Source organism: Phacochoerus africanus, chromosome 15 (genome assembly GCF_016906955.1).
Source record: "Phacochoerus africanus isolate WHEZ1 chromosome 15, ROS_Pafr_v1, whole genome shotgun sequence".
NCBI lineage: Eukaryota > Metazoa > Chordata > Mammalia > Artiodactyla > Suidae > Phacochoerus > Phacochoerus africanus.
This window is the reverse complement of record NC_062558.1, coordinates 38,821,584-38,848,592: the sequence shown is the minus strand read 5'-3', so window position 1 is coordinate 38,848,592 and position 27,009 is coordinate 38,821,584. Positions and strand designations below refer to the sequence as shown.

Below are 27,009 nucleotides of genomic sequence, written 5' to 3'. Positions count from 1 at the left end.
AAAAATAAATGCAAGGCTTGTTAAAGGGCTCTCCCTGATAATTCTGGCACTGCTGTGGTCTCAGCATCAGCCTGGTGGCCTGGTTTGGGAGATGATCCACCGATGACAGGTGGCCAGCTGAGCCTTTGCAAACACCTCCAAGGTCCCCAGTGTGCACAGGGACTTTATGTTCTCCTTAAAGGAATGTGTCCCAAAGGCTCAGGATAAACGGGGTGGGAATACGCAAGACATCCCCAGCCGGTGGATGCAGTAGGATAAAGTGATTGAGAGCAGAGCTCTGGAGTCAAACCAGCTCACCTGGCCACCCCAAGACGTGTAGCCACGGGCAAATCACTCTCTCAGTCTGATCCTCAGATTCCTCAACTATAAATTGAGAATCATCATCAGACTTCCAGGATTTGAGTGTTAAATTATTTAAACCTCAGAGTTCCCACCACGGCACAGTGGGTCAAGTATCCAACTGCAAGGGTCGGGTCACTGTGGAGGTCTGGGTTTGATCCTGGCCCAGTGTAGTGGTTAAAGGTTGCCACAGCTGTGGCTTGGATTCAATCCTTGGCCCAGGAACTTCATATGCCATCAGGTGCGGCATATAAAGGAAAAAAAAAGTAACCTCATTCATAAAGCACTTTGCACAATGCATGGCTGAAGCTTAATAAGTGCCAGCTTTTATAGCTATTATAATATGTCTGCTGTGAGAAGGAAAAGGTCCCGGCATAGCTCTGGTTTAAACTCTAACTCTGTCGCCAGCAGGAGTGGTGGCACTAAGGCAGGGAGGCTGCTACCGCTAGTAACTACCTGAACTCAGGTCCCAACAGGGAATTCCTAACCACGCCACACTTGACTATAGCCTGGGACTCGCTTACCCGATGTCCCTCCCCTCCCTCTCCATCCCTATGGCATGGGCTGGGGCGGCTCCAGCGGAGCACGAGGTAAGGCCACTCACCAGGTTCATGATGAAGTACAGCTCGATGGAGAGGTACACGATGAAGAAGACGCAGGACCAGGGGTTGCGGGAGTAGGAGGGCATCATGACATCTGGGAAACTATATGTGCAGAGTGTTACCTGCAGGACCTGTGTCCGCTGGTTTCTGTCTTCCGTAAGGACAGCTCTCCTTCTGCCTCCCCCAGCCCCATGCCCCTGGTCCTACTCTCAGCTCACCAGACCACTCCCATCCCTCATGCGCCCCATCCCACCCCTAGCACTTGCCTGGGACAAGATGTGGAATATTCTTTGCTGAAAAGAGGAGACCCCGGGCACAAGCAGAGGGCAGAAGCCAGAGCAGAGCCCAAACTTACTTGGCTGTGGTCAGAAGGACAAACAGACTGACGATGCTGTCCTCCAGGGTGCTGAAGTACTGCGGGAGGGAGAGGAGGACATGTGGGCGACAGGCCGAGGGCCACCTCTGGAGCCCTGCCCTCCCCCTCGCACCCCACTCACTCCTCCCTCCTCCCCAGGGATCCCAGAAGGACAGCAGAGGAACAGGCAAACATAGGGTCCGAGGCCTCCTTCTTCCTGAGCTCAGTGTTTCCCGCAGAGGCAGACAAGTGGCTTTGGGACTTGGCTCCCAGAGAATCACATGTTTGCACAATTAGTCGGGCTCTCCTTCAGTGCTCCTCTGCCAAAATGTTCGTGTTCCAAATCTGAGCCTGGAAAAACCCCTCTCAAGGGCAGGACAGGGACCCCCTTTGGCGCTCAAGGAAGGAACCAACTCCAATCTGGGTGACAGGGAACTTGCACGTGCCACATGCTATGATGAGAAACCAAGCAGGGCAGCCCTTCCTAATGTGGCTGGCGGGGGACAGAGGGGGCAATCCAGCCACTTTGTCTGAGGGGAAAAGGCCTCACATAAAGGAAGAAATAGCCAAACATGTTGATCAATTACTTACGGGGTCTGAAGGATTTGGAGAGAACAAGTAGAAACCTAGAAAATGGTGGGAAACAGATTGAAAAAAGAGAGCAGCAGTCCCACGCCCGATGTCAAAAGGATTGGACACGGGCTCTGTCTAAAGGCACCAGATAACTGCTGCCATTCAGGAGTGTGATCCAAGGACCATCAAGTTGCACATGTGGCTCGGATCTGACCCCTGGCCTAGGAGCTCCAAAGAGGCTGGCTGGGAGTTATTTTGTGGTACAGCAGGTTAAGGATCCTGCATTGTCACTGCAGCGGCTTGGGTCGCTGCAGGAACTTCCACATGCTGCAGGTACAACCCCCCTCCCCCCATAAAATTTTTAAAAGTCTGGATATACAGCACAGTGACTATTTGATAAGACTATATTGCTTATTTGACAGTTGCTAAGTAATCATTAAAAGTTCTCGGTGAGAATGAAAAAAATTTATAACTATGTATGGTGATGGATGTTAACTATATTATGATGATCATTTTGCAACATGTACACATCAAATCAAATTGTACACCTAAAACTAATACCATACTATGCCAATTATACATCAATTTTTTTAAAACGCAAGTTAAAAAAATTTTTTTTAAATCTTTATGGCTAGAAACCTGTGTTTTTGTGTAAAAAAATCTAATTTTTAAATGCTGATTCAATACTTTCAGACCAAACGAAACTCATCCATAGGCTGGACTGGGAACCCAGACTGCTGGCTTACAAATCTTAGGTTTTGGGAACATGACAGCCAAGTAACAACTCCAAAGGGACCCAGTTGTTCCCCTGCAGCCAAGGGTCCAAGGGTGGGAACACCATTCATTTCTTCCCTCCTGGAAAGGGCTATTCCCCCGAGGCCTTGAAACCTTGAGTGGGAAAAGGTGAAACTCTGCCCTCGGGGTAGTCAGCCCCCTCAGAACACGGAGGAAAATCTACCAAGGGTGGTGTGGAGGGTGAGGTAAGAGGGAGTCACTGGCTCAGAACAGAGTAGTTGTGCAGGCCCAGGGGTCTCAGCACTGGTGCGGGCCTTAGATCAGGGCTCTTTGGTTCCACAGTATTTGCCAGCTAAGTGCTGGAGAAAGGACCTCAGGCTGCCTCGTCGTGTTCCGAGATCTCCACTGTCTAAACCCTGTGTCTTGATGTACATGTCACATAAATCCTTGATCTTATCTGAAGGGGCAAGACCTCCTCGGAGTGAGAAGAAGGCCGTGATCTTGCTGTTACATTTAGTGAAGCTGAAACGTGCAGACCACAAGTTCCTCGGCATATACTGCAGAGAAACTCTCCCGCAGGTGTGCCAAGAAACACTCGAGGATGCTGGCTGCACTGTGATCTCTGAGAGAGAAAAATGCCCACTCATGGAAGGACTGATAAACAAACTGGGTGTATTCCCATATTGGATCATGACACTGCAGTGAAGCTGAATAACCTCCATCTAGGTGCATCAGCATGAATAAAGGCTGGGGGGTAGTATCTCTGGGAGCACAAAGGAATTGAGATCATGAAAGGCCACAAAGGTGGCCTCTGTTTTTTTTGTTTTTGTTTTTCCTTATACTGCATTTCCTAAATTTCAGTCCACAGGTGTTTATTTTTTATTTTCTTTTTAAGGCCACATATGTGGCATATGGAAACTCCCAGGCTAGGGGTCGAAACAGAACTGTAGCTGCCGGCTATGCCACAGCCACTTGGGATCCAAGCTGTATCTGCAACCTACACCACAGCTCAGGGCAACACCAGATCCTTAGCCCACTGAGTGAGGCCAGGGATTGAACCTGCAACCTCAAAGACATTATGTCAGGTTCTTAACCCGCTGAGCCGCAACGAGAACTCCCATGGGTGTTTCTACTATTTTGAAAACCTCTCTAAATATCTAAAACTGTCCACGTGCACTTTTCTTAAACCGTGAGTCTGCTCTCAGAGAGTGTCGGGGTGCTGGCGTTCAGGAAAACTCACCGAGGATGGCGAAAATGATCATGAAAAAGAGGAGCAGCAAGAGGATGTCCATGAAGGGAGGCAGGGACTGGAAGATCTGGCGCAGGTTGCTGAGGAAAAAGATGGGGCCAGGAGGGGTGAGGCGAAGCCCAGGGGACTCCGACGTCTGGGACTCCTCCGTGGGGTACGCGTCTGCCAAGATAGGGGCCTGATACTCTGGACTCTCAGAACACTAAATCCTATCGCACCCTGGCTTGTGACATCATGCTCAGTGATTTCCTAGGACTTCCACTCAGTGGGTGATAGGGAAGAACCAGGGCAGGTATAGTGTTTACTGAACCCAAGTAGGCAAGTGCCCCATAAGAGACTGAGACAGCAGAAGAAGGCCAACTGCATGGCCTTGGGGGCCAAGGTTAGCATGCACAGGATGTGGGAAGACATTTCAGGGCCACCCAGTTCCAGGACACTTGTCTCTGGCTTTGAGGACGGGCATGATGAGTGAGTGGCCAGCCCACTCTCATCAACATTACACCGGCCAAGAGATTTTCCAGATGGACTCGGAGAACTCAATTTGACAGGTTAGACTAGGCTAATGGTCTGGTTTGAGATCAGTCTCCAGTTCCGGGGGATGTGTCAGGACAGCCAGCTGAGTCGCAGGGACTTTGCGGGGCTGCTGCTTTTGGCTGCTGCTGCTGCTGTGTTTGAGCAGACACTGTGCTTGGAGAGAGGCCCAGCCCCAGAGGAGCGCAGGTAAGACGGGACAGAACCCTGGCCCCGGAGTCAGGCCTGCACTTCAGCAGGAATACCACCTTCCTCTGTGCAGGCCGAGTGGCAGAGGCAAGGGGGCACGCCTATATCCTACCCAAGTGCAGCAGTGACCTCATCTATATGTGACTCACTGGCCCTTGCTCCGCTGGCCCAGAGGCCCAGGCCAGGCCATGAAAGTGACTGTCTCAGCAGCTCCTCCCCCAGGCCTTACCGCCGGACACCACCGCAGTACCGACAGTCCACCAGGAAGATGCAGCGCAGCGCCCGGGTCACCCGCACGTGGGACGTCTGCCGTACCAATACCACGATGGCCTCCACGAACTGCACCACCAGCACGGAGGTCTGGGGGTGGATGAGCGGGTGTGCCGTCAGCTCCTCCGACCCAGCCCCTCCTGTGCACCCTGATCAGGGGCCTGGCTGCATACTGCCCACTCTGAGTTTGGAGAGGCCCTTCTCTCACTCCGGCTCTTTCTCCCCTCCCCCAACTTTAAGCAGGCCCCAGGGAGAAGCCCTCAGGCTGCTGGTACATATAGGCGGTCCCAAGAGAAGGAGCACCAGGGCAGGGCTCCCAGCAGCTCATCAGATGGTACTGGCTCAGCAAAACTGCCATTCGCTGGCCACAGCCACCCACCCTCTGCTTCCCGCTCTCCCCCACACACCGCAGGGGCCCCTGAGGCCTGCAGCACATCCTGATCTCCCATTCCTTGAGCCCGTTTTCCCGGACAAGTGTGGGTGCTTTTTATACTGCCAAATGCCACCCTGACACATCCCTACTGACGCCTCTCTCTGCTGCAGAGAGAAAACGTACAATACAGTACTGACCAGTGTGGGTGTGGAGGCCACACAGAGCTGGCTTTGAATCCCAACTCTCTGGGAGTGAGATTCCATTATCTTCAGACTGGCTGAATGTAAACTACTAATAGTACTACATCTCCTGCAAAGATCCTCATGCCAGTGCTTGGCACACACTAAATACCGAATCACATTCACTATTGTTAGCATCACGGTGACATCCAGAGCAAGGCCCTGGCAAGGCTGGAAGCAGGGCAAGGACAGGGGCCCAGGCTATGCTTCTGAGCACAGGCCTAGGCCCTTGGGGGATTTGGACTTGAACTGAAGATACAGGCTTGGAGGTGAAGGGGAGAAAATGATGTAGGGAGATAGACGCATCACCTTGACCATGGTCCGTTTGTGCCGAATGAAGGTGTGAAGGCCCAGCCACCGCAGCTTCATGCAGAGTTCAAACACGACCACCATCAGGGCGAATAGCTCCAGGGTCGCGTGGACCTGCAGACAAAGGGCATGAAGGAGACATGGCCTCACCAGCCCCTCTCCTTCCCCAGCAGTGAGCACACCTGCCTGCCTTTTTTTTCCTCTGATGCTGAAGATGGTGGGCGGGGCTTTTAATCAGGTATGCAGCCTACCTGGAGCCAAGGTGTGGCCACCGGTCCTAAGGGAGGCAAGCAGATGGCGACCCACCTTGCAATTTACAATGTACAAGGGAACAGAATCCCAGGGAGACTAGGAAGGTGCATTCACTGCGGTGGGGACCTCTGGGAAGACTGGGGAGCCAGCTGTTCCCACGGCCTCCTCCTCTAAAATCCGTGTGGTGTCTGCCCTTCTAGAAGGTTCCCTCCCAGGCTTGAGTTACTGTGATCCCCACCCTAGGAGCGGCGGCTCCCAGGCACAGGGCTACTCACGTAAATGCCCAGCCGGAGCGCGGGGACGGCGGGGGCCTCGCACAGGGAGAGCAGCAGCAGAAGCAGGGCCGTGGACAGCTCCATCAGGTAGAAGAGGTGGTTGTGTGCGAAGAGGTAGGCCGCCAGCGCTTTGGCGTTCTTGGGGTGGGTGAAGAACTTGTCGTTATTCTCACCTTCCTGAAAGAGCAAGAGCCGCGTGGGCGAGGGTGCAAGGAGACGGATCCGGCACCACGGCTGCACCCTGGGCGGGGAGAAGCGGCAGCCCTTGGCGGAGGAGAGGAGATTTAGGGCAAATTCAGAAGATGATGGAAGATCAAAAGGGTTCTCTTCACAGAAACGCACACCTGTCAAGCCTCACCCTTGCCTGCTGATGGGGCTCCAAAGACTGCTGCTTCCCCAAACTGCGCGGACGAATCAAAGAATAAAAAGTCCAGAGGCTCCAAGAGACGCGGGCACACGTGGGTCTCTTTGAGGCCAAATTGCTCCATCTCAGTGTGTCGGTGGGCTGTTAAGCGTTCGGGGTCTGGGGTAGACTCCCAACGGCTGAGTCCCGGCTTCACCATGCCGCCCTGGGTGACACTGAGAAGGTGCTTTCACTATTACAACCCTCGACGGGATAAGCGTCCTTACTCTCAGGGTTCCCGCATGACACTTGGGCCAGAGCCTGGCACACAGGAAGCTCCCCGAAGAGGTTATGACTTTAACCTGTCATTATTTTAAGTTATAGTAACATTGAGAGAAAAAGAAGTACGAGGGTACCTCCTGCTTAGCTCAGCTTTCCCCATCCCACTTCTTACTCATTTCTGCCTAATTTCCTAACCTCTAGATGCCTTCACCCCAACTTCACCCCCACCCAGTGCCCTCTAGACCCCGCACCAGTGCTCGCCCCCTGACACTCCTTTCACTCCTGGAGACTTCCCTTCCAGGCCAGGGCTTCTACTTCCCCACATGACAGCAGTGAGAAGATGGAGCTGGTGGAGCCAGGCAGCCTGATTCCAGGAGCCCTGCTGTATCCCTGGCCTCCTGCTAAGGACGCAGAAAAGAAACCCTGGCATAGCCCCAAGAATAGTCCATGTGGGAATCCAAGCAGATGACACCCTAAGGCCATTGCTGATCCTCCCTGTTAGGATTGGCCTTCTGGGGAAGGTGGGGGACCTTCATTGCCTCCCTGGGGTTGGTGGGCACAGGGATAAGTAAGGGACACCCCACTTCATCAGCCTCCTCACATCGGTACCCCAGCCAGCAGCCAACACAGAGAGGGTACTTAACTTGGCCCGTGTTTTACATGCATCACCTCGCTTCAGTGCTTCTCAACTGCAGGCAGTGTCGACCACCTGCCCTCCCCTGACTCCACTCCAGCTTGGTGGCATGTCTGGCTGAAACTCCTGGCATCATAGGTCTAACTCCAGGGATGCTGCTAAACCTCCTAAAGTGCACAGGCCAGCCCCTCACAACAAAGAATCATCCACTCCCAAGTGTCAGTGATGCCGAGTCTGAGAACCTGTTTCATTCGCTCCCAGCACAAAAAAGAGAGGCTCTTTCCCAGGGCTCCAATTCCTAGAGGAGGAAACTGGCAGAGCCAGAAAGGACACCCCTCTGAGAGACAGCATTCTGGCTGCTGGGGAGCCAGTCAGACCTTCGCCTAGTCCAACAAGTTGACGCTTCTGGGGTAAGGCTGCACTCACCCATCCTCATAAACCCTTATTCCGGGGAAGGTGAAACTAACACCCACCCAGTGATTCCTGCGAAGTTGCAAAGCCAGGATAATGGGAAGAAGCGTCTCTGAGCCCAGAGGTGGCACGTGGTGCCATAGAAAGAGCTCTGGCTGGTGGGCTACTGTGCCAGCCCGAGGTGGCTTCTTTGGCTCACCAAGCCTGTTTCAGAGAACGAGAAGGCAAGAGGTACTGTCAAATCCTCAGCTGCCACGGTGCCTGGTGCACACAGTAGGCTTTTAGTAGACTTTGATAGGGCAAAGTGCTCCTGCAAGAGATCATTCTCCAGGTCCCTGCTCAGCCTGGGGACTGCCCAGTAGCTGGGAGGAGGGGAGCTCTGACTTTGACTGGTTTGCAGGAAAACTTCAGGCGAGTCACTTCCCTAAACCCGGATACATGACTATCCTCATTCTCAAAAAATAAAGACAAACCACAGACTTGACAGGGCAGGGAACAAACATCCTGGCAGTCAGACGAAAGGCAAGCTCTACAAGCATTGCTCATAGTCTTGTGATCTGTGCCAGGCTGTGGTTTTCACCATCACCACCGCCACAGCCACAGGGGACACACATGGTGGCCTGGGACGCTTCTCTCTGGATGACTGAAAAATGCGATTCTCAGATAATTTCTTCTAAGAAGTAGCCAGGGATGAATGTCTAGCTTGAGGAAACCACTGGTACAGGGGACTCAGATGTGACATCTAGATCTTGGAACTGTCACAAAGGAAATGGAGGATGAGGCTTCTTCCAGCAAGGATAGTGTGAACTACTACCTGCGTCTCTGGATTCTGACCCAGACCTTAAGGAGAACACTGGTACTGGTTCCCAGCTGCTGATCGTAAACTAGGAAACTCATGATTAGGAAAAATAAGAAGGCGGGCCAGTGGTACATGACTTCCAGGCCTTTGCTCTCTGCTCCCTGGGGCAGAAGTCCACACAGAAAACTAGGACTGTCTCGGAGGCGGCAGGACCGCTGAGCACACGACTCCTGGGAAGAGAGGAGACTGCAGGCACCACCTAACCTCAAAGCAGCAAGGGGCCAGTCCCCCAAGCATGCCAACACCCTGGGTCAGGCGCTGTGCAACAGCTGCCCTCCCTAGCATGAACAGGACTACTGGACACCAGCAAAACTCATCCTCCAGAAACAGCCGTGAACTACTGTCCAAGGGGATCCAAGTTTTGCTTTTATTTCAATTTTTTTCTTTTTTGGCCACCATGAGGCATGTGGAATTCCTGGGCCAGGGATCAGAACTGTGCCATAGATGCAACCTAGGGGTTAAGTGGGATCCTTAACCCACTGTGTCTGGCCGGGGATCGACCCTGCACCCCAGCGCTGCAAAGATGATGCTGATCCCGTTGCACCACAGAGGGAACTGCTGCTTTTATTTTTTGAATTTTACAAAATGATGCAGTTTTAGTAAAATAATCAAATAATGCAGAGAATTATAAGGAGGTAAAAATTCCATCAGCTAAACATAATCACCTTTAATATTTAGATAAATAACCTTCTCGATGTGAATGGGTATATGTGCATACACACAGAGACACACATGCTATATACAATTATATATAATTTATGTATTAAAAAAGCATCATACAATACCTTCTGCTCTATGACCTCTTTTCTCACAAAGACATGGCCCATTTTCAGGTGAATACATGGGGTCAGATACAGAAATGAGGCACCGCATAGAGCAGAAAGAACATCATTTGGAGGCTCCATGGACACGGTTTAAATCCAAACTAGCTGGATGGCTTTGAACTCACTGAGCTCCTGAGTGTCTCAGGTGTACAAAGTAGATGACCAAACTATCTGGTAGGATTGTTAGAAAAGATCAGCAAGTGCCCACTTAAAAGGAAAATTTGTTTTCTAGATGTTCATTTGCATGGTTTTTTAGGTTCCACATATAAGTGATATATATTTGTCTTTCTCTCACTTATTCACTTAGTACAATATTCTCTAGATCCATCCATGCTGATGTGAATGGAAATATTTCATTCTTTTCATGGCTGAGTAATATTCCAGTGTGTGTGTGTGTACACCACATCTTCTCAAACCAACTGTCTATTGAAGGGCACTTGAGTTATTTCCATGTCTTGGCTACTGTAAATAGTGCTGCTATGAATGTTGGGGTGCGTGTATCTTTTTGAATTAGAGTTTTTGTCTTTTTCTGAATATATGTCCAGGAGTTAGAATGCTAGATCATATGGTAGCTCTATGTTTAGTTTGTAAAGTAATGTCCATACATTTTCCATAGTGGCTGCACCAATTTGCATTCCTACCAACAGTATAGAAAGGTTCCCTTTTCTCTGCACCCTCTCTATCATGTATTATTTGCAGACTTTTTTTTCTCCTGTGGCATGCAGTGCTTTGACGTGGGATCTCAGTTCCCAGACCAGTGATTGAACCTGGGCCACAGTAGTGAAAGCACTAAATCCTAACCACTAGATCACCAGGAAACTCCCTGTAGACTTTTTGATAATAGCCATTTTTATTCCTAATGTTATTACCTGCTTAGTAAAGAAAGAATTACCAAGTTATTCTAATTCTGTGTTCTGACCCATCCCACCCTCTTATCTAGCCCCTATTCGATCCTGGAAATGGTGACCCTGCCACAGCAATAGGCATGACTGAGCTTGCTAAAATTTCCCTAAAACATTTCTATTGCCTTAACCTGAATCAAAATAATTTCTTGAGTACAGTTATCTGTGACGCTGCATAAAATGTGAGAAACAGGGAGTTCCCGTTGTGGCTCAGCAGAAACAAATCTGACTAGTATCTATGAGGATGCAGGTTCAATCCCTGGCTTCACTCAGTGGGTTGAGGATCTGGTGTTGCTGTGAGCTGTGGTGTAGGTCGCAGATGCAGCTCGGATCCTGCGTGCTGTGGCTGTGGTGCAGGCTGGCAGCTACAGATCCAATTCCACCCCTAGCCTGGGAACTTCCATATGCCTCGGGTGTGGCCCTAAAAAAAAAAAAAGGAAAAAAAGAAACATATAGACAGCAGAACAACTATCAAATAAGTATTGAAATTTTTTAACAGCAAATCAAATACAAGGGAGAGCTGCTTCAAAGAAATAAAAGATTAGGGGGAAATGATCATTCAAATAAATAAATTTAAGAAAAATTCCATTTCTGCATCCAAATGCTTACTTCAATGCAGAGCAGAAACTGAAAATTTATAATGGCAAAATTGGCAAGATTAAGGTGAAAATGCCATGAGCAGTGGCATTGGCAGTTAATAGGCAATATCCCCTTTGGAGAATATTTGATACTATATAGCGAGAGCCCTAAAAAATGTTAATTCCTTGTACCCAGTAAGTCCACTTCTTAGAGTCTTTACTAATAAAATAATCCTAGATATAGAAGAAAAAAAGACAGAAATAGCCATAGGCATAGATTGTCCTCTGATTATAATTTATAATAGGGAAATGCATAATAAGGGAAATATGTAATATATAATAAGAAAAATATACAAAGAGAAAATATCAAACCTTATCAGGATAGTTAAGTAAATCAGGATACATTTACCAGATATAATGTTATCTTTAACATTTGTTTACAAGACTTATAACAAGAGAAAAAGCTTATGCCACATGCATGCTTTGGAAAAAAAAAAGGCAGACTGTACAACTGTAGATACCACATGACTTTAAAATTATTTTAGAGAGCACATGAAACCACATCATTCTTTTTTCTTTTTTTAGGGCCACACCTGCCTAGGGGTCAAACTGGAGCTACAGCTGCTGGCCTATGCCACAGCCACAGCAACATGGGATCTGAACTGCATCTGCAACCTACACCACACCTCGCTGCAATACCAAATCCTTAACCCACTGATCAAGGCCAGGGATTGAACCCACATGGATACTAGCTGGGTTCGTTACCACTGAGCTACAATGGGAACTCCTACATATTATTCTTATATAATGATGGCAGCAACTGCCTTAGGTGAATTTTTTTTCACATCCCTTTTGTACCCAAACTTACTGTAATGACAATGTGTTACTTAGATTAAAAAGCATTATTTTTATTTTTAAAAAACCAAAAACTGGAGTTCTGGTTGTGGTGCAGCAGAAACGAATCCGACTAGTAATTATGAAGTTGCAGGTTCGACCCCTGGCCTCATTCAGTGGGTTAAGGATCCAGTGTTGCCGTGAGCTATGGTGTAAGTGGCAGACATGGCTCAGATCCCGAGTTGCTGTGGCTGTGGCGTAGGCCAGCAGCTGTAGCTCCAATTCGACCCCTAGCCTGGGAATGTTCATATGCTATAGGTGGCCCAAAAAAGCAAAAAAAAAAAAAAAAAAAAAAAAAAAAACTAAAAAACAAAAAAACAAAATTCAAAAACCAAGCATGAAATAGCAAATACAAAAGCAGCAGCAAGTTAAACAGGAAAGAAATAAAGACCTCTGGGCTCCTCACACTAAGTCAGGAGTATTAAGCATAGGAAAGAATTTCCTCCTGAGAACTGGCCTCGCAGTGTGCCTCTGAGAAGAGGGAGCAGGGCAGGAAAGGCCAAGTGGACAGACTCAGGTGGGGAGAGGCAGAGCCACAAACTGGGCATTCTGAGAACAAGCCCTTCCCGTATGGGCATAATCATGTTGGCTCTCCCAACCCGATCTGACAGGTAAGAAGCTCACACACGGAGCACTAAAGCCAGACATGAATTTCTGGGCATCCAACAGAGCCCCAGCTACACTACTCCACCAAGATGTGCCAAGGATGGCCAGATCTTGACCAGGAGATACTCACCTGGAGGTAGATTGCTGCCTCTTGATAATTCATCTCCCAATTGTGTCCGGTGGGGCTGGAGGGGGAACTCTCACCCCCTGAGCTCAGACTGGGGGCCGGGGAGTCGTGGACGGCATATTTGCCTCCATCTGCATTGAGAGAGGAGATTCACTTACAACCGGGCTTAAGAGAATAAAGACAACATTCACCAGAAGAAAATGCTGGCAGTCACCTCACATGCTCACACATACATCCTATTATCTGTAAGCCAACATGCAATCCCATGTACTAACAACAGCAAGAATTAGAATGGCTAGTTAAAAATGTTTTTCTTGGAAGTTCCCGTGGTAGCTCAACGTCCTAACTAGTATCCGTGAGGCTGCAGGTTCAATCCCTGGCCACACTCAGTGGATTAAGGATCCAGCATTGCTGTGGCTGTGGTGTAGGCTGGCAGCTGCAGCTCTGATTTGACCTCTAGCCTGGGAACATCCATATGTTGTAGGAATGGCCCTAAAAAAGAAAAGAAAAAAAATCTTTTTCTTACATGGATGGATCTGGAGGGCATTATGTTTAGTGAAATAAATCAGACAGAGAAAGACAAATACTGTATGATATCACTTATATGTGGAATCTAAAAAAATAAAACCAGTGAATATAACAAAAAAGAAAGACCCACAGATACAGAGAACAAACTATTGTTTACCAGTGGGGAGAGGAAAGGGGAAAGGGCAAGATAGGGGCAGGGAATTAAGAGGTACAAACTACTATGTATAAAATAAATAAGCTGCAAGGATATATTGTACAGCGCAAGGATATTTTATAATAACTATAAATGGAGCATAACCTTCAAAAATCGTGAATCACTACGTCATATACCTGAAATATTATATATCAACTATACCTCAATTTTTAAACAGTTTTTCTGTCTCTTGTTAAGTGAAAAAAAGCAAGTACCAAAAAGCACACATGGGGTGCTATCTTTTGTATAAAAAGGGAAAAGATAATGGGAAACACACAGATATCTACATATCTTAACAAAAGAAACAGGAAGAGGGAGTTCCCGTTGTGGTGCAGCAGAAACAAATCCAACTAGTATCCATGAGGATGCGGGTTTGATCGCTGGCCTTGCTTAGCGGGTTAAGGAGCCAGCATTGCCATGAGCTGTGGTGTAGGTTGCAGATGTGGCTCAGATTCCGAGTTGCTGTGACTGTGGCATAGGCTGGCAGCTGTGGCTCTGATGGGACCCCTAGCCTGGGAACTTCCGTATGTCACAGGTGTGGCCCTAAAAAGCAAAAAAAAAAAAGAAAAAGAAATAGGAAGAATAAATTAGAACTCCATGAAATTGCTTACCTACAAAGGATGTAGGGAACAGGGTAGAGGTCGCTCAGAGAGAATGATCTCTTGGGTTACTTTTGACTTTTGGAAGTATGTTAATATACTACCTTGTCAAAAAATAATTGGACTTTTTCCCTTGGTCCAGGGTCATCTGTGGCTTTTCCTGATGGTGCCCATGCCCTTTTCTTCTGGTAACACGACCCCATCTGCCCTTGAAGAATGTCCTCTCCCTATTTGTATCCATATTCGTTGGCTTTGGTCAGCTCCATCCCTGGCTCCCAGGCAGATGATCCACTGCAGTGAGATCCTCTCAGCCCCATGGGCAGGCATTGGTGCATGCAGTAGGGCTGACCCCAGCCCAGCCAATGAAGCTGAACTTGGAACTTTTCCTGGACCAGGGAGAAAGGAGGAGCTCTCTCCCTGTTGCTGCTGATGTCTGCCTCAGCCACCACATAGGGAAAGCCTGCCTGACTTATACTCCTGGGATTGAGCTGTGCCTGAAAGCTACCTCTTAGCATTTCTAAAATCTGAGCCACAAAGATCCTTTCATATTTAAGCCTGTTTGAATTGGGCTTGTTACTGACACATGGTAAGCAATGGCAGTGAGAAATGACCCTCAGAATCTAGGATGAGAATTTACTTCCCACAACCCACATTTCAAATGACGCACCTAACAAGAGAATAAAGATTCAAATGTTTGGATAGTGAGTTATGCACAGGTGGCAGCTAGCAGGTGTGCAAACTCACAACCAAACAGGAAACTGGCAGGGTTCAAAGGGCTGTTGGGTCACAACTGGTCCTTCTGACTCTGAACTGCTGAGCAAGGGTAGTCAGGTCTGCCGGCTGCAAAGCTCTCTCTACTCATTTTTTAAAAAAATTTTTACTGCGAGATATTTGACACACAATAAACTACATATATAATGTATACACTTTGATATACTCGTGAAACCACTACTGCAATCCGTCACCCCTTCAATGCACCCCCTCACCCCCCATCCATCCTCAGATCCCAATCTGCTTTCTGTCACTCTCAGATGAGCAACACCAGATCCAACTTACACCACAGCTCACAGCAACACTGGATCATTGATCCACCCAGCAAAGCCAGACATCAAACCCGAAACCTCAGGATTCTTAGTCAGATTCGTTTCCATTGTGCCACGAGGGGAACGCCTATTCTCTTTTTTTCTGCCTTCTTTTGGATGACTGTATATTTTTTATGGTTCCACTTTATCTCCTTGTTGGCTTATTAGCTACAATGCTTTCCTTTGTTACTCAGAGGCTGCTTTGAGATTTATGGTGTTCACTTTAAATTTATTATGGTCTATCTTCAAGTGATATTATGCCGCTTCATGTATAGTTTAAGATTTTTATTTGTTTGCTTTTTGGCTACACCCATGGCATACAGAAATTCCCAGGCCAGGGACTGAACACAACGCACAGCTGTGGCCATGCCATATCCTTAACCCACTGTGCCAGGCCAGGGATTGAACCGGCAATGCCAGAGACAAACCAGATCATTAACCCACTGTGTCACAGTGGGAACTCCTATAGTCTAAGACTCTTAGAGCTGTATAGTTCATTTTCTCCCCTCCCAACCTTTGTTTCTGGGCCCAAAAGGACTTCCAGTTCACAAACGTCTTCTGGATGGAATTTCATCTCCATGGCTAGGATGTGTAACCAGCAGAGTCTTTCTGGAAGGGACTGTACCAATGAAGCATATAAGAAAATTAATGAGTTAACACTACTTGCAGGCTCTGTGCTAAGTGCTCCATGCTGATTAACTCATATAATACAATTCCATGAGGTACACACCAGAATAAATTCTGCTGCACAGGGAAGTTAACAACTTGCCCAAGGTCACACAACTATAAAGGGCTGAGCCAGAGTTTGACTCCAGGCAGCCTGGCTCCAGAGCAGCTGCGTTTAACCACTGTGCTATATACTCCCACACTCTAAGAAAGAGGAGCCTAAGGTGAAAGACAGCAGACAGTGGTTTTAAACTAGTGGTAGCAAATATTTACTGAGGGCTTATTACATGTCAAAATCTATTCTGGGGCAGATTTTACTTTCCGAAAATAGCCACAGTGTTATTTTTTCATCCCACATGCTCTTCTAGAATCTCGACACCTCCCTACAAAATGGTAGAGCCCTGTGTCTCCTCCTCTGGAAACCAGGTGCACCTCTGTGACTGTCCTGACCAATAGAGGACAGAGGACATAGCACTTATGGTTTCCCAGGCTACGTCATAAAAATACTTCCACCTTTTCCTCTGGGGTGTCTTGCCCGTGCATGTAGCTACCACGTTGTGAGGAAGCCCATTCAGCAAGCAGAGAGGCCTTTAGAGAAGAATTGAGGTGCCTAGTCCACAGCCCAGCCGAGCTCCCAGATAACGGCCAGCACCAACTTGTCAGTCATCTGACTCATGACTGACTCAAGATGTCATGACTCATTTTTGTTGGTGGTGATGGTTTTTTTTTTTCTTGGTCTTTTTAGGGCCACACCTTCAGCATATGGAAGTTCCCAGGCTAGGGGTTAAACTGGAGCTGCAGCTGCCAACCTACACCACAGCCACAGCAATGCCAGATCCAAGCCACATCTGTGACCTACACCACAGTGCACAGCAATGCCGGATCCCTGACCCACTGGAAGGCCAGGGATCGAACCCGCATCCTCGTGGATACTAGTTGGATTCGTTTCCCCTGTGCCACAAACAGAACTGCTAAGTCATTTGTTTTTGAATGAGTTATCTCAAAAAACAAACCCTCCAGCCTCCATCACTGCGTGGAACAGAGAAGCTGCCTCTCCACCAAGCCCTGCCCCAATGGCAGATTCCTGAGCAGAATAAATGCTGTTGTCATCTTAAGGCACTATGTTTTGGGGTAGCTCGTTATATAGCTATAGATAACTGATACATATCTGAGTACTTTATACCAACCAAGCTATTTAATTCTCACAACAGTCCTATGAAGAAGGTATTATTAGTATTCCCACTTCAGACTTGAGGAGATTAAGGTGCAGAAAGGGTTAAGTACCTTCCTGAGGTTGTGCAGCCATCAAGATATGGGGCTTGGACACCAAACTAGACTGGTTAGCTCCTAATGGTAGGCTGCATACCTCTTAAGAATTGGAAGCTCTTGGAGTTCCCGTCGTGGTGCAGTGGTTAACGAATCCGACTAGGAACCATGAGGTTGCGGGTTCAGTCCCTGCCCTTGCTCAGTGGGTTAACAATCTGGCATTGCCATGAGCTGTGGTGTAGGTTGCAGACGCAGCTCAGATCCTGAGTTGCTGTGGCTCTGGTGTAGGCCGGTGGCTACAGCTCCGATTGAACCCCTAGCCTGGGAACCTCCATATGCCGCGGGAGCGGCTGAAGAAATAGCAAAAAGACAAAAAAAAAAAAAAAAGAATTGGAAGCTCTTGAGAGTTCCCCGGTGGCCTGGTGGGTTAAGGATCAGGTGTTGTTGCTGCTGCAGCGAGGGTCACTGCTGTGCCATGGGTTTGATTCCTGGCCCAGGAGCATGCATGCATGGCATGGGCATGGCCAAAAAATTTTTGGAAATCCAAAAAGGGTGGCAAGGCAGTGCTAAAAAGAATTAAAAATACAGCAGTGGTTCCATCACTCAAATGGGGTAACAAACAGGAGGCAGGCCATCTTGTCTATAGCCAGCATGTGATTATACTGGGTCCTGCCCTACCAAGGCCAGCATTTCCCAGCTCTGACCCCAATGTCCATTTCTGAAAGAGCTAAGCCCTAGGCTGATATGGGAGAAGGTCAAACCATTGTTCTCCAGCCTCTTGCGTGGACCAGGGAAGCCTCAGCCAAAACGTGACTCCCAAGTAGGAGAAACACAAAGACAGGCAGCTGGATGGTGCCAGGATCTCATGTGCCTGCGCCCTGTCCTCCACAACCTTCACTGCGCAGGAGCCAGTGCAGTCCTAGCTGGAATCTGTTGCGGGGTGGGCAGCAACAGAATGGCACAGATGGCAGTGGACATTAGAGCCAGTTTCCCTGCCTGCACTAGACATAAGTGTCTGCGTGAGCCCCTGCCTTAGAGACCCCCTGTGTGAGCCTTCCTAGCCCTTGCTCTCATGTAGGGGGTCTCAGCAAATTGATCCAATTTCTGCCTCCCACCCGGGAGCTCTCTCAGCCCATCCTGCTGGGGAGAAGGCACGTGGTCCCTCCAACTTCTCCACTTTGTCCTCACCACTTACACCAGCATCCCACAGTGCAGGTGGGTCCTCGCCACTTCTGCCTCATTCACAATCAAGCCAGTGAGTCCTGCCTAGGCGCAGGTGGCCCTTGGTACCTTGAAGGGCCCTCGTTTGGGTGACAGAGAGTCTCTCCCCCCGCCCCAGTGCACAAACAATTCCGTCCAGTCTTGGAAATCCATGGGGACTGCTGGGACAGGGTGAAGGACCGGCCTTCTGGTTGCCTTGGGAGGACAGGCCCCACAGGAAATCTCTGCCATCACCTTTTTCCTCCACCTGTCACAGCCTGTAAGTCCCAGGTCTGAGAGGGTCTCTCCCTAATCCATCTCTACTCCCCACGTTCACAGAAGCCTCCTGCCTTTCACCAGAAAGACGGCAACAGCTTTCAGACTGGTCCTGGCTGCCTGCGCCTTTCCTGGCCATCTTAACTGTGGGAGAGTCTTGTCGTAGGATGAAGTCTGTAAAGCAGAAATCTGATCTGACACTGCTGCTTAAAAGCCTTTCAATGGCTCGCCCTTGCGAAAGGCTGAGACTCAGCAAGGGTCTTTAGAATCTGGTTCCTGGTGCATCTTTCTCCATTTCCTGTCCCTTCCCAAACTCCTGACAGACAAGGAGATCTTCAGAAAGCAGCTGGTTACTACAGAGCATGGGGCTGCTGGGCCCTCACGTGACAGTGAGCATCAGAGACAAAATGGATGTGCTCTGGCCACAGATCACACCTGCTGGCCAGCAGGTGAGAGCAGACAGGTTGTGAGGCTTTAAAGGGTGGACCAAGGACTTGAGAAGGGGTGTCAAGTTGGTCATTTCTGCCAGATCCCAGGAAGGCTTATCTAACAAGAGCTTCCCCAAATGCACTGGACAGAGGGGTTTTAACTCTGCCATGTTTAATTTATTTAAATAAGTAATTACTAAACTCTGGTAGAGCTGAGTACATATGTATTTGTCATTTTATTCCTAATGGGATCTGTAAGTTAGAAATAATTCTTTTTTTAATTTATTTTCACATTATTATTATTACGTTTTGCTTTTTAGAGCTATACGTGCAGCATACAGAGGTTCCCAGGCTAGGGGTCAAACTGGAGCTATAGCTGCTGGCCTAGGCCACGGGCCGGTATCCTCATGGTTACTAGTCAGGTTCATTACCAAAACCAAGAATGGGAGTTCCTGTTGTGGTTCAGCAGGTTAAGAACCCAAGAGTATCTATGAGGACACAGGTTCAATCTCTGGCCCCAATCAGTGGATTAAGGATCTGGTGTTGCTTCAAGCTGCAGTGTAGGTCGAAGATGAGGCTCAGATGCAGTATGGCTGTGGCTGTGGTGCAGGCCTGCAAGTACAGCTGTAACTCAACTCCGAACCCTGGATCTTTCATATGCTACATGTGCAGCCATTAAAAAGAAAAACAACAACAATGAATGCCTTTGTTCTGTTCATTGGTTTGTTGGGCATCCCCAGGGGCAGAGGGCAGCTCCTAGGTGCGGGGGCCCAAGGCAGGGACCAGAGGTACCTGGACAGTCCCTGCCCTCCAGGGGCACCTATCTGCTAAGGCAGCAAGTACGCCATCAACACAAGGCCTCAAGAAGATGCTTCAACAGAGGGAGGTTCACCCAGCAAACGGGGAGCTGGACTAGCTGCTTTTGCAACTCAGCATCTTTGGATTTACAGATACACAGAGACAGTGAGGGCACAGGCAAGTGGTACAGATGGCTTGAAAAATGACTCCCAGGAGTTCCTGTTGTGGCTCAGCGGGTTAAAAATCCAACTATTAACCATGAGGATGCAGGTTCGATCCCTGGCCTTGCTCAGTGGTATAGGTCACAGACGTGGCTCAGGTCTGGTGTTGATGTGGCTGTGGTGTAGGTTGGCAGCTATGGCTCCAATTTGATCCCTGGCCTGAGAACTTCCATATGCCACAGGTGTGGCCCTAAAAAGACAAAAGACAAAAATAAAACAAATATAATCAGCTTAGTGTAACAATAATCCTTAAAAAGCCTACACCGCTGGTACCATTCTGCTCAAAATATGCCAGAGCCTCCGACTCTTGAGAAAACACGCAAATCCTCTTCTGGATGAGAAGGTCCAAGGAAACTCAGTCTGAGACCTCTTGCTGTCACCTCACCCACTCACCCCTCATTCTGGCCACACAGACCTCCTCGTCATCCTGGGGCAGGCCTGGGACATTCTGCCAAGGCCCTTTGCACTCACTGCACCCCCAGGCCTCCCCCAGATCTTTGAACTGCTGGTCTCCTCGCATCTGTCAGGTGCCAGGCCAACGTCATCTTAGCAGAGGCTGCCTCTGGGTCCCCTGTCACACCTCCATCCACTGTCTCCCTCACACTGCCCCCTGCTTCCTCTTGGGCCTGGATCACCCCCTTGGAGGGCCTTTATTTACTCATCGGCCTGACTAGCGCCCGTTTCCCTGCCTGGAATGTCAGCTCCATGAGATCAGGGGCTTTTGTCCTGGTCCTCACGGTGTCCCCAGAGCCCAGAACAGTGTCGGGCACGATGCACGAGAGCTCGGCAGACATACCGAAATAGAAGTCAGATGGAAGGTGCCCCGAAGATTCCAGAAGCCCACTCTTTGGTGGACAGGCTCCACTGTGAGTGCAGTAGGGAGTGCCTGTGGGCACTAAGAAGGGTGTGATGTGACCTCCCTGTGTTTTTGAAAGATCATTCCTAGAAGGATTTGATGACGAGGGACTATAGTGCCCAAAAGTCATCCAGGGCAGCATCTTGAATAATTAAAGAAAGGGAAATAGGACTCAAAGAGCTGAAGGGAAAGAATGGAAAATTCTCCCCTCCAGGGAACACTTTGTTCCAGGCTTCTGACCGGTCAACCTTAACTCGCTCTGAACACAGAACCTGGCCTGCTTTCCACATCCCCAAAGGCAAAGCCTGATTGCTTGTTTGTGGCTCTGGCACAGGGAGAGGGGCTGAAAGGCCCTCCGCGACAAGGGCGGCTGTGGGGCTTTTCAGGAAAGCCACAGGTGACTTCCAAGAGCCCCCTTCACCCTGGGCTCGAGCAGCTGGCTAGGCGGCACATCAAGGAATTAAGGAAAAGGCGCAGATGGAAGGCAGGAGCCGTGGCCCATCCCCTTCCTTTTATCCACAGCCTCCACGCCAAGGCAGCCTAATTCCTAATTCCCTGGACCGGTTTGCTTTTTCCCACTTCCTGGGTTGGAGAAGCCGCCAAAGCGATGATGGAAAAGCTCCAACTCCCAAGTGCTTTATTGTCCAGTATAAGCAATGCTCAAAGGCTTGGCGGCCTCCCAAGAGAAAGGGCGACTAGGGTAAAAGAGAGGAAGGTGGGGGGCGGGGGGTTGTAAGGGGACAGGTCAGAGGTGAGAGGGCCCAGACGGGGAGTCTGTAGTTCAGGTGGGGTGGTGTCTGGGAATGAGTGCCCTCAAAACGGGCAGTGAGGCTGTGCAGGATTCCCCGGTCCCCTGACTAGCATGAAGTCCCAGGGGATGGGCTATCCCTATGTCACCCTTGAGGCCCATGCATCAGGCCCACTGGGTCTGCTCCAGGTCATACCTGGGGAGCCTCAGACCCCGGGGGCTGTGAGCACCCACCTGCCCTGGAGACCTGGTGCCCCGGCCTGGTCTACTCCTACCCACCTGGGCTGAAGCTGCACTTCCTGGGAGAAACAGAGGCCCCCAGATCTCCAGATAAAAGTGGATGATGCAACTTTCAGGATATCCCCTGCCCAGAGAAGGCTGGACAAAGCAGTCTGGGGGCTGGGCTGTCACCACAGCACCTCAGGTCCAGCCCTCACACTGCTGATTATTAGAGACCAGCAAGAATCAACATATTCACCCTCCACCTCTGGCACCGACCCTGGCACCGTACTCGCCCAGAGCAGGGTAGGTGTTTCCAGCTGAGCCGGAAAGGCAAGATCAAGGCATACCGCAAGCACCCAGCTGGAAGACCTGGGACGACCTCACCACCGGGCCATCAGGGAGCTGGCCCTCCACTGCCTCCTCCAGAAGGATGAGAGCTGGCCCTCGCCTCTGCATCTCCAGCTTTCCCGGGAGGCAGCTGGCCCGGAAACCCGAGGGAAGAAGGGGGATAAAAAGATACACAGAAGTGCAGGAGGGTGGGAGTGGCGGTCTTCCTGCTTCCACAGCAAACCAGCTTCTCTGCTCGCAGACAGGTTTAAAAGGGCAAGAGGAAGCTGACCAGGAACATTCTTGACAACCAGCAAGATCCTATTCTGCGCCTCTTGGGAAAGTTTGCCCAAGAGAAACACTTTGTTCTGCACGCCGATGAGCTCTCTCATGAAACCAGTCTGCAGCCTTTTCTGGCCCATCGACCTTCGCCACCAAAGATTTATGCAACACCTACCCCTGACTCCCCTCCTGCATCCTGGCACTTGGCCCAGGGAAGGTGAACATAAAATCACTCGCAGAAGGAGAAGAAGGGACAGAAAGAAAAGTGCTGACCTGCCAGGCACTGGAAGACAAAACAAGAACCAAAACTTGCCTCCAAGCAGGAGAAAAGTTCTCCACACAGAGGACAAGCAGACTAACCAGGATGACCTGTTTGCACAGATGGTAAGGCTTCCTCTGCGCTGATGTAACAGGGCCCAGACGCTCCCTCCAAAACAGCTGGCTGCTTTGCATGCGGCCTCTGAAACGACCCCCGCGGGGAATCCAAAGTTTCCGTTTGCTGAAGCACAGCATGCAGCAGCATCCCGATGGCGCTGCGTAAATAGAAACAGTTTCCATATGGCAGCTATAAAGCCAGCCCCGCCAGGAACGAGAGGGAAAGAAAGGGCAGGAGAGGAGGGCTTTTGGAACCCACCCCCACGCCCCTTCCAGCACGAGCAGGGTCCCGAGGCTGGATAAACCACTACGGCCTTCTTTGGGGGCCTGGGCAAGAGGTTGCTTTGGCTAAAAGGTCTGGGAGCTCCTCGTGGGGTGTAGCTCTAATCAGAACGAATGCAAAGGCGTTCCCGTTGTGGCTCTGTGGGTTAAGAATCCATGAGGATGCGGGTTCAATCCCTGGCCTTGCTCAGTGGGTGAAAGGATCCAGCGTTGCCGTGAGCTGCAGTTTAAGTTGAAGATGCAGCTCTGATCTGTGCTGTGGTGTGTGGCAGCTGCAGCTCTGACTGGACCCCTAGCCTGGGAACTTCCATATGCCTCAGGTGCGGCCCTAAAAAGACAAAAAAAAAAAGAGAGAAAGAGAATGTAAAACAGTGACTGTTCTTGGGCAGGTTTATATTGAAGACCCGACTCCCATTCAATCTCACTTCTTTCCATTCTCATTCTCTAAAATGTATACTACCTCATGCATCCTCTCCCTCTTTCTCTCTCTCACACACATAGCATATCCTCTTAAAGACACAACATAGCCCTGAACATCCAAGTTCACTCCTGGCTATGCCCCTCCCCACCCTTGCTTCACAGTCTTAATCCCCAGGGCCTCGGTTTCTTCCTTAACTGGGACCAGGGCCAACTGTGCTCTGGGCATCTCAGAAACAAATGCCGATACCCACAAAGCACTTGGAGCCCTCCTGATGCCAGTGCCCACCAGAATGACAATGAGCAATCGCCAGTTGTCGCTGAGAGCCCCACTCCATGGGAAAAGCCTGACGAGGAGAGGAAAATAAACCACAGCGACACTGATGAGTTTTCCAGGCGCGGTGTCGCCACCCTGCTTCTGTGCCAGCTGCCTCTTTAAAGGCCCCCAGATAAAAATCGGGCAAAAGACATGACCCCAAAAGAAAGCAGGGCACACATTTCCCTCTGGTCAGGGCTTCTCTGCTGATGACCAGTTCCAAGATGGCGTGGGAGGCAGACCCGTGTCATCCACACACATTAGGAAGGGCTGTAAACCCAGGCAGAGCCCCCAGCAAAGAGACGGACCTCCAGAAAGGGGAGAGCTGGCATACAGCCCTCCCAGTTGAATCGCTGGTCTCAAGCCCAAAACCTGGCCTGCCAAAGGCTTAAGCCAGAGAAGGAAAGGAAAGATGGAAGGCTCACTCAAGCCAGGGCTGGGTCAAGCCCTGTTCTGGAAGGAGGAGCCTGGGTTTGGAAGCAGCCAGGCTAATGCCCTGCACTAGCTTTGCTTCCAGTCAGCTGACAGGGACCAAAGCGGCCAAATCCAGAGACTGACTCCCTCTGGATACAGAGGCCAGCCATGGAAGGGCTCTGAACTGGCCAGAAAGTTGAGAGCAGCTGCTACAAACAGAGATGGATGGAAAGGCAGGAGGGGTAAAGACCAGAAATGACAGACTCTGGGCAGAAGTCAAGAAAATAAGCATCTCTTGGTAATTTAGGGTGGCAACTGCTGTGCCGGGGGCCCACTGGCCACACAGAGATCTCGCACCCTGAGGTTGCACATGTGACCTTGGGAGCAAGTCTCCAGTCTTCTTAAATCATGCTGTTATGGGGGGGGGGGGAGAAAAAGGGAGGGCAAAGTTTGTAAATGGCTGACCTTCCAGATGCAAAGTAATACAGTTTAAGTTGAGGAGACATTTATTCAGCACCTACTGTATACCAGGCATAGGGCTAAGTGCTGGATTTGAAAAAATAAAACCATGAACTTCGCCCTTGCTGAGCTCACCATTGAGAGGTGGAAGAAGTGACATGATTCTGGAGCATTAAAGGCATTTATTAGTTGCAACAGCCTGGAAAAGGAGGTGACAATGATTACTGTTCACAGGGGCTGGAGGAAAGAGGCAGGAAGGGATGCAGGGGCCATGTACCTGGCAGCTTTTAAAGGATGAAGGATGTTGGATTAGAAAGATGTGGTATATCTGCACAATGGAATACTACTCAGCCATAAAAAAGAACAAAATAATGCCATTTGCAGCAACACGGATGGAACTAGAGACTCACATACTGAGTGAAGTAAGTCAGAAAGAGAAAGACAAATACCATATGATATCACTTATATCTGGAATCTAATATACGGCACAAATGAACCTTTCCACAGAAAAGAAAATCATGGACTTGGAGAACAGACTTGTGGTTACCGAGGGGGAGGGGGAGGGAGTGGGATGGACTGGGAGCTTGGGGTTAATAGATGCAAACTATTGCCTTTGGAATGGATTAGCAATGAGATCCTGCTGTGTAGCACTTGGGAACTATGTCTAGTCACTTATGACGGAGCATGATAATGTGAGAAAAAAAAGAATGTATACATGTATGTGTAACTGGATCGCCATGCTGTACAGCAGAAAAAAAAAACTGCATTGGGGAAATAACAATTAAAAAATTAAAAAATAAAAAATAAAAATTATATAGATATGGCAAAAAAAAAAAGGATGAAGGATGAAAAGGTGTTCAAAGGGGGGGATGGGGGTGGGGTGACGGGTACATTCCAGAAACAGGAAGGTCATGCATAAAACACAGAGAAGCAAACAGCTGGCCATGTTTGAGAAATTGCAAAGGGTTTGGTAATTCTGAAGCTGAAAGGGCCAGAGATAAGGCTGATGTGTACAAAGGAGAATAAGACTAAGCGCTCACACTCAGCGCTTTAGGTTTGTTAATTCTTCTAAGTATAAAAATGCCCCATCAACTAAAGACTACTACTATCTCCAGTGTCCAGAAGAGGAAACTAAGGCCCAGAGAGGCTACGTGATTTGCACAAGGTCACAGAGCAAGAAAGGAGCCAGGCTGGGATTTGAGCCCAGGCAGCTTGACTCTTTAGTGAAGTGGGAGCAGCAGGTGGGTTGTAAGCCACATAAAGGAAATGATTTGAGCTGCTGGATTGGAACAACAGAGCAACTGGACCACGTGTACCAATCAGAAATGTGCAAGGTGAGGGGGGCAGTCCTGGTTAACGTCATAACCCTATCTACAATTTGCACAGGCAAAAGGGCAAGGTTCCTTTCCCCGGGGAACCCTGGTGATCCTGGGGAAGCCAAGGTGAGCACACATTTACAGAGCTGTTAACTCGCCAGGAGCCCTGGGGTCATTTCCATTGCTGATCAGTCATCCTCACCACCCTGTTGTCCCTTCCCTGCTACACAGTCCACCACCACCTTTTGCTAAGGCCGAGAGAGAAGGGGTCGGCCAGATGCCTGCAGGCAATTTCTTGGTGAGACTGGACATGATTTCCACCTTCTTTAGCCTGTGAACCTCGAGGCTTGACTTGCACAGGACTTCCTGCTCTTGGGCCCCTGGGTTTATTATGAAACAAAAAGCTTTTACTCCCACCAGTCACTCATCACCAAGTACTTACTGAGCACTCACCATGTGCAAAGTGCGTCGGATGCTTTGAAAAAACATTTTGTAAAGATTACGTACATCTCAAAGGCCTAGGCTTCTCACACACACAGAAAAACATGTTTACCCAGCAAAGAGGGAGGCACCTGGGCAAACATCTGTCCTGTATTCACTTGGAAGCACTGGAAATGCTGACTGTGAAATGCACAGGGATGGGGAAGGGAGCAGTACGAGAGCAAATGGAGACAGAGGCATTTTTCACTGCACACTGGCATTCCCTGGGCCTCTGCGGGGGGTCAGCAGACAAGCTCAGAGGAACAAGTCTGGCTGTGAGACTTGCTCTCCATGTGTGCTACAGAAGTGTCGGCTGAAGGTGTCCACTCAGCATGGACCAGATGGCTGCTCTGGCCCCTACCTGTGAGCACCTGGGGGGCCAGCCAGCTCCCATGAACACTGGCCACACCCCAACATCTGAATTGTCTGAAGCAGGTGGCTGTGCTCAGAGGAGCAGCAAGAAGGGGCTGAGAGGCGCAGGCTCCTTGGGGGAGTGACAGCTGGGAG

General features: G+C 49.5%; 1 protein-coding gene across 1 annotated transcript in view; it reads right to left on the bottom strand.

Moving 5' to 3' along the window:
• The window catches only part of TPCN1 (two pore segment channel 1), a 75,696-nt gene that overhangs the window by 27,615 nt on the left and 21,072 nt on the right, over nucleotides 1-27,009 (bottom strand). Inside the window, exons 3-10 of the mRNA XM_047761811.1 lie at nucleotides 12,755-12,882; nucleotides 6,292-6,468; nucleotides 5,765-5,878; nucleotides 4,803-4,933; nucleotides 3,845-3,933; nucleotides 1,888-1,922; nucleotides 1,297-1,355; nucleotides 944-1,043 (exon numbers count right to left, since the gene is read on the bottom strand). Of these exons, the coding sequence (XP_047617767.1) occupies nucleotides 944-1,043; nucleotides 1,297-1,355; nucleotides 1,888-1,922; nucleotides 3,845-3,933; nucleotides 4,803-4,933; nucleotides 5,765-5,878; nucleotides 6,292-6,468; nucleotides 12,755-12,882 (833 nt within the window). The remainder of the gene's footprint in view (nucleotides 1-943; nucleotides 1,044-1,296; nucleotides 1,356-1,887; nucleotides 1,923-3,844; nucleotides 3,934-4,802; nucleotides 4,934-5,764; nucleotides 5,879-6,291; nucleotides 6,469-12,754; nucleotides 12,883-27,009) is intronic.